The 13,143-nt window shown below is 27.5% G+C and overlaps 1 protein-coding gene across 2 annotated transcripts in view; it reads right to left on the bottom strand.

Annotated features, from left to right (window-relative positions):
* The window catches only part of LOC129988879 (uncharacterized), a 29,280-nt gene that overhangs the window by 13,906 nt on the left and 2,231 nt on the right, over positions 1–13,143 (bottom strand). The window contains exons 2-3 of one of the 2 annotated variants that reach the window (XM_056097156.1): positions 6,428–6,586; positions 11–334 (exon numbers count right to left, since the gene is read on the bottom strand). In XM_056097156.1, coding sequence (XP_055953131.1) covers positions 11–334; positions 6,428–6,586 — 483 coding nt within the window. The remainder of the gene's footprint in view (positions 1–10; positions 335–6,427; positions 6,587–13,143) is intronic. The other variant, XM_056097157.1, reaches the window with a different exon arrangement.

The raw sequence follows: 13,143 nt of genomic DNA on the forward strand, positions 1-13,143 counted from the left end.
TAGAAATTACCATTGATAGCAGCTTGCTCCTCAGATGACAGCTGCTCAAATGTTGTTTCTTGTCTATGTCCATAATGCTGCAAGCAGTACTTCACACGAACTTCATTCACATATTCCGATACAATCATAGTGGCTGTGCACATAATTCCTATTTTTAATGAATCTGAAACAGTGATCATTCTATTCGTGTTTCCATGATAACTTACTTCATGATAACCAGAGCTATAGCAATGATACAGGCACTTGTTACATTTTGACCCCCTTTGCATTCCATGCAAGGCAATAAAGAATGCATGTTCTCTTCGTTCAATATCCAATTTCCACTTTTTAAATGCTACCAAAAAATAAAATAATAATCAAGAAATAGCACATGATATTATGTTGGAGGTATTATACTAATTGAAAATTACAGAAATTTAAAAATATGAATGGCTGCTAGTTTGCAAAAGCTAAATAAAATATACCCTTAGAATGTTAACTCTAATTTACTATGCTTAGTAACAATATTTCTATAACATCTTACTATAGTATGAGAATGAGAAGTAAATATTCCAATTTTCTGAAGGTTTATCATTTTAGTTATAAACTCAGGTAGGTATTCAGGAAGAGAAGGAAATTTCACACAGTATCATATCTTAGATTTATTAAAAAATAATTACGCCCATAAATGAAAAGTAAACATATTCACTTGTATGCATTTATGGGAATCAATATATCACTGCAAATACAAAGAATGGACAGTTTTAACTTACAAAAATAATTTAGAAATTTAAAGTCCATTTTAATTTCAAAATAGCTAATACAATTAATAACTAATAACAAAAAATCTAAATAAATAATAATAAACTGAAAAAAGGCAAAAGATCTTCCATACAAATATTACTTTTTACACTTAAATAAAATTTCATTGTAACTGTTATTGTAATACATTCTTTTTTTTTTCAGTGAAATTTTTAATTTCTAGGTCTGGCAACAAAATTTTCCAATAGTAACTGATATGAATTTCAATTGAGAAAGAAAAGGTGTTTGTATTTGAGTATTTTAAATTATATTTTTAAGTTATATTTTTTTCTTCTACTTAACCCACAACATTTTTATATTTATTTTCTTTTTCTCTGTTAAATAAATACATTTTTAGGAAAGACTGTGCAACTAACTGCTTGTCAAAAAAAAAAAAATTTTTGAAAGAAAATTCCTGAAGAGATCATAATATTTTTTTCAAGAAATTTTTGCCTCCTTATTCTTTGTTATGTTAATCACAAAATTCTTAATTTTCACTTTTAAATTACAGTACTTCTAGAATTTTCATTTTGTAACTTTTCCTAACTTATTAGCTAATTTACATGAATCATTTAAAAAATTTAATTCAGTTCTTTTTAATAACAGATAAGCACTGAGACTTATGAAATGTGATTAATGTATCAGATATCACAATTATGTTAGTCATATTATTTTGGCTCTTTAAAGTAACTTCCATGTTTTAAAATACTAAGTAGTATTGTTAATATACAATTTTTTTTAATTAAAAGAGTTAATTTTTATTGTCAAAAATCAAAATAATAGGGCCAAGTGAAGCAGAAAGCAAAAGAAAGAGTCATTTTAGATAAAATGAAAGGAAAAAGCTTGAAGATAAAAGAAAAAAAAAAAAAGGGGAGAGGGAGAAGAAATAGAAAAGAAAAAAGAAAAAAAAAGAAACTGAAGCAACAAAACTGAGAATGTAAAAAATGGGATATATATATAAAAAAAATCAGTCTGCTATGCACTAACAGCAGATTTCCAGAGTATTTTCTACATTGTAAGTATTAGGAAAAGTAATCAGAAAAGTTCAGAAAAAAAAGAGCAAGGGAAGTTACTTTGTCTTCTAGTTCAAGGGGGGGGGGAAGCAGTAATGGAGAAAAATAACCGTTTCCTATAGATTCTACTGAGTGTGTCAAAGCTATTTTATTATTCAAGACTAGCCGCCTTTGGCGACCAGCCGGTTCGCCAATCTTAATGTTCGTTTACATTTTAATAATTAAATATTTTACGCAATTCCTACTTTAATAGATTCTTCATCAAAATATTTTAAAACTTCAAATTTTGATAGTCATATAATTTACTCATAATATTATAAAGGCCTTCAGTCATAATAATCACTCTAATTTTCTGTTATCTCTCGTAGAATTTATTTGCTTTAAATTAAAGTGGAAAAAATTAATCTGCAATTAATATAATAATATTTTTTTTTACTGAAACAAAGCATTTTTTTTATATTATGATTACTGATAACAAGAGTCACTGAGCGTTTAAATTTTATGGGAACTAAAGAATATCTTTCTTAATTTATGTAATATCTCAAGAATTTGTCAACAAAATTTTCTCAGATTCATCATGAACAGACCGATTCATTAACAATGTTTAATTTTAAATGCATCAAACACTAAAAAAATAAAATGAATCGTTTAAAATAATCGGTTGAAAACAGGTTTAAAAAAACTACTTAAAAAACGATGTACTAATATAAGCATATACAAAACATAAGCATATACAAAACTATAAGCATATACAAAACATAAATACAATTTAATTACAAAAGCATGCAACTAACCTAAAAATAATTTAAATCAAGAATCATCCGTTAATAATATTGTTAGCAATCAGAACACAATGCGCATGCATGAATTTTCAACGCTAATTACAGTAACGCAAATGCGTGAATTTTTCTACGCCAGATGGGGTAACGCTATGCAGATTAAACGTTTTTAATTTCCTTTATTCTGTGTTATTTTAATTCAAAAGTACTTCAGAATGAATCTGAAAGATAGATTAATTAATAATGTTTAATTTTAAATGCATCAAACATTAAGAAAATAAACAGAATCGTTTGAAATAATCGGCCGAAAAATATTAACCCTAGCCTCATCACTGTTGGGAAAAAAACTGAAGCCTTACTCATTTGGCGTTGGGGAAAATGAAAAGATTTTTTTTGGCGGGAAAGTTTTTAATTAATAATTAAAATTCTAATTAAAAATTCAAAAAAAGGGATTCTAGGTGCACATTCCAGATCTCTAAGGTATACATGTACCAAATTTGGTAGATGTAGGTCAAACGGTCTAGCCTGTAGAGCGCCAATACACACACACACACACACATTGAGCTTTATATAAGATAGATAAGGTCAATACAACTTCCTGGGGGGAAAAATGATGTCAAGTCCCTTCAAAACATAGTAAACAATTAAGAAAAAAACCTATTTCAGAAATATTTGTTAACGCACAATTTAAAAATATATTTTAGACTAGCCGCATTTGGCGACCAGCCGTTTCGCCAATCTTAATGTTCGTTTAAATTTTAATAATTAAATAGGTTGAACCGGAGTTAACCCCCTTCTTCGCCAAGTTGCGATAACGCGCCAAAGCTGGCAATTTTTATTATGCACTATAATTGAACATCTGCTCCTTTGCTTTTGAACATTTCGCAAGGCCGTTGTTGTCGATTTTTAAAAATTGTGCCAAGCAGGGAGTTAAACTCCGGTCGTACCATTAAATATTTTACGCAATTCCAACTTTAATAGATTCTTCAGCAAAATATTTTAAAACTTCAAATTTTGAGAGTCGTATAATTCACTCATAATATTATAAAGACCTTCAGTCATAACGTGATATGTATCTCTCTAATTTTCTGTTACCCCTCGTAGAATTTATGCTTTAAATTAAAGTGTAAATGATTAATCTGTAATTAATATAATAATATTTTTTACTGAAACAAAGCATTTTTTTAATAATATGATTACTGATAATAGAGTCACTGGGCGTTTAAACTTTATGGGCACTAAAGAATATATATCTTAATTTATGTAATATCTCAAGAATTTGTCAACAAAATTTTCTCAGATTCATCATGAACAGATCGATTCATTAACAATGTTTCATTTTAAATGCATCAAACACTAAGAAAATAAAATGAATCGTTTAAAATAATCGGTTGAAAACAGGTTTAAAAAAACTACTTAAAAAACGATGTACTTAAAACTATAAGCATATACAAAAAAAATATATAACTAACATAAATGCAATTTAATTACAAAAGCATGCAACTAACCTAAAAATAATTTAAATCATCCGTTGGTTGTCATGTCAACAGTCAGAAAACAAAGCGCATGCGTGAATTTTCTTCGCCAGTTACGTTAACGCAAATGCGTGAATTTTTCTACGCCAGTTGGGGTAACGATATGCAGATTATACATTTTTAATTTCCTTTATTCTGCGTTATTTTAATTCAAAAGTACTTCAGAATGAATCTGAGACATGGATTAATGAACAATGTTTAATTTTAAATGCATAAAACATTAAGAAAATAAACAGAATCGTTTGAAATAATACGCCGAAAAATATTAACCCTAGCCTCATTACTGTTGGGAGAAAAAAAATAAAGCCTTACTCATTTGGCGGTGGGGAAAATGGAAGATTATTTTGGCGGAAAAGTTGGCAGTGGGGAAAACGGAAGATTTTTTTGCCGGGAAAGTTAGTTTTTAATTAATAATTAAAATTTCAAAAAAAGGGACCCCAGGTGCACATTCCCGACCTCTAAGGTATACATGTACCAAATTTGATAGCTGTATGTCAAATGACCTGGCCTGTAGAGCGCCAACACATACACACACATTGAGCTTTATTATAAGTATAGATTATTTAACATGGACAATCCTAATATTGAAATTGAATTCTCAAAATTTTGTGAGCTTTGTTCCACAGAAGTGGAGACACTGAAAGTTTTGCTTTTCTTATAAAAAGGATCAAGTGGAAAATTAGTAATATTAAAACTGCAATGAGCTTTATTGAGTTAAATGCTTGCTATAAATATAATGCTAATAGCTTGAAACCAAACTGCAGAAATTGCCCATTGCAAATTAGAAAATTTATTGAAGAAGAGTTGAATTTTAGATGTAAAACATGTTTGAATAAGTCAGTTCTACAAAGGAAAATAAAAAGAAAATACTCTAGAAATCAAATATTTCATTAATAATTTTAGAATTGACTACACATATTATAAATATTTTTGAGAAGCAAAAGAATTATGAAAGTAAAAAGATGATTTACTGCATGATTAATTGTTAATGCAGATTGACTTCATTTAAAAGTAAGAAATAAAACATCAAAATGAAGTTATGGCTGCCCATTGGAAAACCAATCAAGACTTATCAGAGAAAATACACATTTCAGTAATCTATTTCAGATACACCGATGATGATAATTTAAAGATAAATCTTACACAGCCATATCTTATTACAACTGACACACACTTCTGCCTTGATAAAAATATTCAATGAACAAACTATTAAAAATATTTTTTTAAAAAATCTGATATCAATAATGATAAAAATAATTTGGTCAAATGAGACGTTGGCACAATTTAAGAATTCACTACTGCTTTCTAATGTAATATTTCGTGAGTGGAATTGCACTACTTCACACCATGGAAAAGGCATTGGTGCAGTTTTGAAATGTAATGTGCGGAAAAAGATGTGCTGCAGGGACAAAAGTACCACTGAATTTCAGTGAACTCAGCATAAAATGCTTTTTTAAAAGAAAAAAAAAATTCTTCTTGAACTGGATGCAATTAAGAAAAATTATAAATCGGTTAATGAGTTCAAACGAATATAATTCTTCGTGTGTTAACATATTTTTAAATACTGGGGATGATACTCATTTGAAAAGTCAATGATTTCTCAACAAGTACAAGAAACCATCGACTTTTGTTGCATAGAATTAGAAAAATATTTCAGTGCCTATTATGATGACAAATGGTATATAGGATGTGTAAAATAATACAATGCAAAATAAAATTTTTGCAAGAAACTAATACAGGTTTCAATTTGCCTAGTGGTGATGAGGTTCAAATGATTGATAATGAGACATTAATTAGTTCAAATGAGACATTAGTGCCTTTATAAAAAAAAATAAAGAAAAGTTTGATTTGTATTAAAATTGCCTGGTATCAACTCTTCATTATAAAAAAAATTATTATTGTTCATCTAATTGTTATACTATTTAAATAATAAAAATACTAATAAATAATTATTGTTGATTATTAATCAATCCAAAAAATTTTCACTACAAAATTAATATTTCTATATATTACTCTAATTAGTTATAATAATCAAGCAGGCTGCTCACTTGTCACCTAGCTGGCATGCCATTTTCTTAGATGTTTTCAATTAGATAAAATAAAAATTATCTGTTTTTACTTTCTGCATTACTGATTTACTATATTAATGGTTAGTGATTTGTATAACAAAACTCTACATTACATTTCTTAATATATAACACAAAAAAGATCTCTGATTCTTTTTGAAATAATAAAAAAAATTTTCAGAAAGGCCAGTTTCAATAACTTAAATATTTTTTTAAAATAATGAAAGTTTTTTTAAATAAAAAAATTAAATAACCATTCATATTAGGAAGGCATATCTCCTTTTCAGCATAATTGAAATTGTGATGCTTTGACAAGTGGTCACGGAGAGACCGAAGATTTCCATATTTGATGTTGCATTCAATGCACTTTATCTTGCCTTTGCCAGGTTTAGACATAACCATGTCTCCGCTATCTATTAAATTAAAATAATATAAATTAAAAAATATGTAGTTTTAATATATATATAAGCACAATTTCTCTAATTTGGCTTCAAAATAATTCATAATAATTAATTTTATGTTTAATTAAAGAAAATTAAGTATTATTTAACTTCTTTTTTTTTTATCCAGATACAGATATTTTTTCTCATTCTTAAAAATTTGCAAAGGTTATTTGTAAAAAAAAAAAAAAAAAAAAAAAAAAAAAATGTTCTAAGTTCCTTTTACTGATCATCAAAACATTGTCAATGTTTGAATCTATTTTTTATGAGATTATTGTGACCTAATTCTGGGGAAAAATATGGTTTCATTTCATACTAGATTGTAGTATATAAATAGAAACACAGGTTGCAACATTAAATTACCTAAATTTGCTGTAGAATAATCATGGAAATATTTAATCGAAGTTTAACAAGGAATACGTTTTTGGAAAATTTTGAATTTCGTTCTAATTTAACACAGTTCTTAATATTCTAGATCTCTCTTTTTAATACTAATAAAATATTTCAGTTACAACAAAAAAGAATTAATCGAATAAGATTACAGTAATTTATAAATACCTAGTATTGGATAATGATAGTATATGAAAAGTAATACTTTATAAAATAAAATATTTAAATCTAAAAATTCATAAAAAATTTTCTTAGTAAATTTTCTTAAAAGTTTACAGTGCTTTTACAATATATAATTATATGAAAAGAATTAATGCATAAGATATTATCTACATAAGAGAAAATTCCAAAAAATCATAAATCTATATTTATTCTTATAAACACCTTTTAATTCAGAAAGAAAAGAAGGAAGGGAAAAAAAAAAACATTTATCTTAAAAGATAAACGAGGAATATGTTGAAAACCACTTATCTTTGAACCATTGCTTTCATCATTTCAAGCTAGAACTTAAATGTCATAATTAGAGCATTCTTGAAAAGAAAAAAAAAATGCCTTCCATTTTGTATTGATCGCACTAGAATGATATGTCATGCTAAATGAAGAAATGCATGTTCAATTCATGGAAACTGTAATATATGAATGTAGTAACTGTATTCAAAAAGTTTTACAAAAGAAACTTTTAAGAAACCGGAATAATTAATAAAAACAATATTGGATGTTTTCTAAAAATCTCTCTTTTTTCTTTCTTTCTTTCTTTTTAGCGTAGTCATCTACTTAAAATACTTTTTTAACACAGAATGCAATAACAAGCATGAATTCAGATGTGTTTCTCGTTTGAGGCGAACAAATCCGTGTGTGTGAACACAAATTTACTATAATTAGGACACGAGCAATATAGAATGTGGTTGTTTCTTAAGAAGGCTAGAAAAAATACTTTGTAAATATTTATACAAAAAATTTTTTATGTAATGCTTAGTAAAGTATGAAAAATATACGAATTAAATTCTCAATGTTTAGTCTAAATATCTACATATATATGTACATTTAGACTTAAAAATCAATGCATTTACTGAAAAAAAAATTAAATATTGAATTTCATAAGCTCCTTTAGTGCAGTTTAACCAGTTAACTGTTTTTGACGAGTATACTCGTCATGGGAAAAGTATATTTTAGGTTATGACGAATTTATTCAATGACAATTATTATATTTATATAATAATTGTTTACTTATTATATTTATAATTAATTATTTATTATATTTATATAATATATATATATATATATATATTTATGATAATTTAATATATGCATTTTCCGAAGAGGTCGAAACAGTTAACTGGTTAAAAGTTAGCATATCACATATATTTATTTTTTTGTCGTCAATTACAATCAGTAATATTTCATTAGTAAAATAATTGTAGCATAATAAATTAAATTGCAAACACAGATATTTTGCAATTTAATAAACTTAAATTTATAATAATACAATTTACATATAGCAGTTCTTTATAATCAATTCACATAAATTGGCTACAACAAAGTAATTCCCTAGAATGCATAATGCATTACAGTATCGAGAAAAAGGTTTTTTAAAAAATTATTATTTAGTTTAATCATTAACCAGATTTCAGCCAAAAAATTCTCATAGTGAGGTGAACTTGCAAATTCATTACCGAGGAAGTAACAACTGAATGAATAAAATGACCATACTTTTTGTTAACTATTCATCGCCTTATTCGTGTATAATGTAAAAACTTTGATTTCTCTAGTAATTCCACCGACAAGTAATCAAAATAGTGGATTAAAACTGTTTTTCTCCATAAACATGATAACATCTTAACCGAAAGAAAAACTTTTCTCGAAGGAACTGTCGCACATTCTTCATAATTATGAAACACTTCGCGAAAAAGACTTTTTTTTTTTTTTTTTTTTTTAAGTTTTAATAGCTTCATTATTATTTACGTAACTTGTAGTCACCATTTCAATATTAGTAAATTTTTTTTTCAGTTTTCAAAATTGGACTGATCTACAAGGGGTGTTCAAATGAAAAGATATAAGACACTTAGGGTATAAAAGCTTTATTCAAAGTATACACCATAGGCCTGAGCAGAACGATCCCATTGATTAACGAGCCGAAGGATTTCTTGTTCTCAGAATTACTGTGGCGGTGACGAGAGCCAATCCTTCACAGCGTCCTTGAGTTCGCCGTCCGAGTTGAACTGTGTGTGTGTGTGTGTGTGTGTGTGTGTGTGTGTGTGTGTGTGTGTGTGTGTGTGTGTGTGTGTGTTTTTCAGGGGACCAAATATATGAAAATCGCAGTAAGGAAAGTCCGGACTGTAGGGCGGATGGTCGAGCAGCTCCCAATTGAACTTGGCAAATTCCGCGTGTGTGACCCTGGTGACGTGTGAACTCGCGTTATCATGGAGAAGAACCACACCCTCCGTGAGTCGCCCCGGTTTTTTGTTCTTGATGGACTCGCATAGTCTTCAGAGTGTCTCACAGTACACATCGGAGTTAAAAGTTCTTCTGTGCTCGAGGAATTCAACAAGTAGCGGACCTTGGATGGCGCTCCTTATAAGAGCCTTTGCTCTCTCCTGAGCATGCGAGGGCCCACGCATGCTCCGATCTACACCAGAGACTCCAATCGCATCCCTAGATTCCGCGCTACGTTTTCCCATACCGCATAGGCAAATATGTTAATGGTTACGTTGTTACGACGTTTCGTACCTTTTCATTTGAACACCCCTTGTATATACAAAAGGAAAGAGGATTGAGTAGAAGGGTGATCAGATTCCGCAATTTAGCAGTTGCGAATGGCATTATTTTGTTTTTGATGCTATGGTGAATATCATTTATTTTCACTATGTTTAAAAGGATCAGCATTTTAAAAAATAAGGAATTTAAAATTTCCTTATTAAAAAATTCTTCCATTTTTTTTTAAGGAAAGTTTTAACATTTGCTGCAATTTCCCCCTTTTATAGATATGATTTTTAAATTCACATTTTCTCGGTTCTCCCAGTGCTGTGATTGCCTTGTTTGTAATATCAATCAACTTAGTTTTCCAACTTATTTCTTTTCTAGAATGTCAAAAACATTAACTGTAACAAAAAAAAAAAAAAGAAAAAAGAGCGCGCGTGTGTGTGTGTAAGCATATAATTCTTAAAAGCAGAAGGCAGTTTCGAATACATTGAAGAGACTTTCGATTTCTTGACGTCGTTTTATTTCATTTTGGAGAAGCACGCATTATGTACAAGCATGAGCGACGAACACTCAACACAGAACAACGACACAGAGCGAAAAGAGAAGAATGAAGGTCAACTGAACATTTTATCACTGGTCTTATATAACGAGATTTCCGCCACGTCGATTCAATACACGTGTTGACCTTGACAAGGCCAACGGAAGGATCATTTTCACTCTTCACGTGGAATTCATGGCGCATCATTTTTACAAAGCTTCAACTGAATGAATTAAATAGAAAAAGTGGAATGGGGTCAGGAAATAAGAGAATATTTTAGAATGACCCCGACATGGGCCGAATTAGGCAAAAATTTAAGAAATTAATTTGGATTAAATTATATATTAAAATATCATTACATATATATATACTGAAACTGAATGAAAAAGCACTGAATAACTATTAGCTAATAAAGTTAATGAATTAGAAACTTGTGTATTAAAATTAATACAAAAGAGAATTAAACAAATAACTTTAAAAAATGGAATTTAATAAAGGTTATTCATGGTCAAACATGAATTTAAATTGCAATGATTGCACATTATGTACATTACTTTTACAGCACATATTTTAGCAGATTATGTACAGTAATACAATTGAATTACTAATTAATTACTATAGGTACTAATAATATGAAATTAGTCAAAATTACAATCTTATGAAATGTACTATTTAATATAACTAGAGGATGAAGAAAAAATTGTAGAAACCATTTAAATCACTAATCTAAATTTTAAAAAATATCACATATAAATATAGTTCTGAAATATAAATTTTCATATTCTTATATTAACCTGTACAGTAGGGGGCGAAAATGACAGCATTAATAGGTGGAAATAATGTCTAAAAAGGCTAAAATATCAAAAATATGCTTTTTGTTCCATTTTAGTAATTTTTCTTTTTTTAATTTCAACTAGAGATTTGTTCTGTAAAACTGAAATGCTCTCTAAAGAAAACACAAATCATGCTTTTTAGAGCATTCTGAATATTGCTACATATCCTAAAAACTATCAGAATGAAATGGATAAAATTTGGAACAATTATGTTTTAAGTCTTTTCTTTTGATTGACTTTAAAATTTTGGAGAGCTCTAATTTAAATACTTTTAATTTATAAATTTAAACATTAATTGTTTTTAAAAATTCAAAACTTCTATCTTGCTTATTAAGCATTCTTATGTAAAATAAAAACTACTGTCAAAGATTCATCATACCTTAATAAATATTTAAAAAGTAATAACTTGCATCTAATGCCTGGAATTAAATTTTCAATGATTTATAACTAATGAACTGTCAAATCAAAAGAACAAAATATCAAAATATGTATTCAAAATCTCAAAAATTTGAGGCACATATATGAAAACTGATGCTATTTGAAAAAAAAAAAAAAAATTGTATAAATCTAAATATGTAGACAACCTTTTACATGAAAAATATTTTATAACTTATAGAATTATATTTTTATAGCAACAGGAAATTTATAATTTTTTTATGGATTATACATATACTTCAAACAATAAAATAAAGATAATTGCAATTTTCTTATGAAATACATAATTAAAAATGCCAATAGCTTCCATTTGTTAAGAAAATCTTATGAATAATTTACATATATTTAATAAGAGTTACAAGAAAATATAATTCTGAAATAAAAATTATTGTACGCTAAAAATCAAATGTGAAAAGGGACATCTAAAATATTCATAAGCTATAAAATAATTTTTTATCTTTTCATTGTTTATAAGTTCAGGTAATTCTTAAAAGTTATCTAAGATATGCAGCACTTTTTCAAAAGATGACAAATATATGATATAAAGACTTGTTTAAAAAAATGAAAGAAATTAAGCTTAAATTTGAACAACAAAATTACTGCTGTAAATCATATTTAAAAAATTTTTAAATCATGACAAAATTATAAGGCTAAATTTATATCACTGAAAATATGTTTTAAAATGGCATATAAATTATTTTTGTGTAGTAATATTTTTAACAACAGAGCATTAATCTCATGCATTTCCTTAATTTCGTGCCTAAAAAGCTTAAAAAGGTATATAAATGAAGGTATATCCAGGTATATAAATAAAAGGTATATCCAATGAAGGGACAGAGGGACAATACACAAAAAACAATGAAAGAATTACTGTACAGTACTTTTTTTATCATTAACTATTGATAGGAATAGACACTAGGAATAGACACCCTTTCCATCTCACCAATCACATAGAAGCATTTCCTCCTAACTGTATAATGAAAATAAGAAAATACTTTTTTTCCTAATCCTTCTCATGAATTTTAAAACCGAATATCTCAATAATATGAATAGGGAAATTAGAATATTTTTTCACTATTGAACATTATAAGAAATTTGAGGATTTAATTAAAATACTAATATCTCCTGTTTTCTGAAACAATCTAAAGATTATCAAATATATCTTTCCACACACACACATATAAAGACAAATCTTTGAAAAGGATTTTAAGGAGTTTGAGACTAGCCACCTTTGACAACCAGCTATTTCGACAAAAATAATAGATTGCTCAAACCTTTAATTAAATATTTTATGTAACTTGGTCTTAATGGTTTCTTCAGAAAGATATTTTAATTTCAAATTTTGATAAATATATAATTTATACTTAGAAGCCTTAGGCTGCTCAGTTCATTTTACTATACATTTCCTTTATTTTTTGTTAGCTATCCCAAAAATTAATTTTAAAAAATGGAGAGACTTTAATGTTATAATCTAATTTCTAACCTAAAACAACATAGAATTTGACATTTTTCTTCCTCATGTTAATAATATTTTAAATACAAATTAAAATTTTTTACAGATTTTTAACAAGCTTAAGCAAATATATTGTTTGATTTCATGAAATCTAATTTGCCAATAATGATCTCCATTAAGA

The sequence above is a fragment of the Argiope bruennichi genome, chromosome 10 (assembly GCF_947563725.1).
Source record: "Argiope bruennichi chromosome 10, qqArgBrue1.1, whole genome shotgun sequence".
Taxonomy (NCBI): Eukaryota; Metazoa; Arthropoda; class Arachnida; order Araneae; family Araneidae; genus Argiope; species Argiope bruennichi.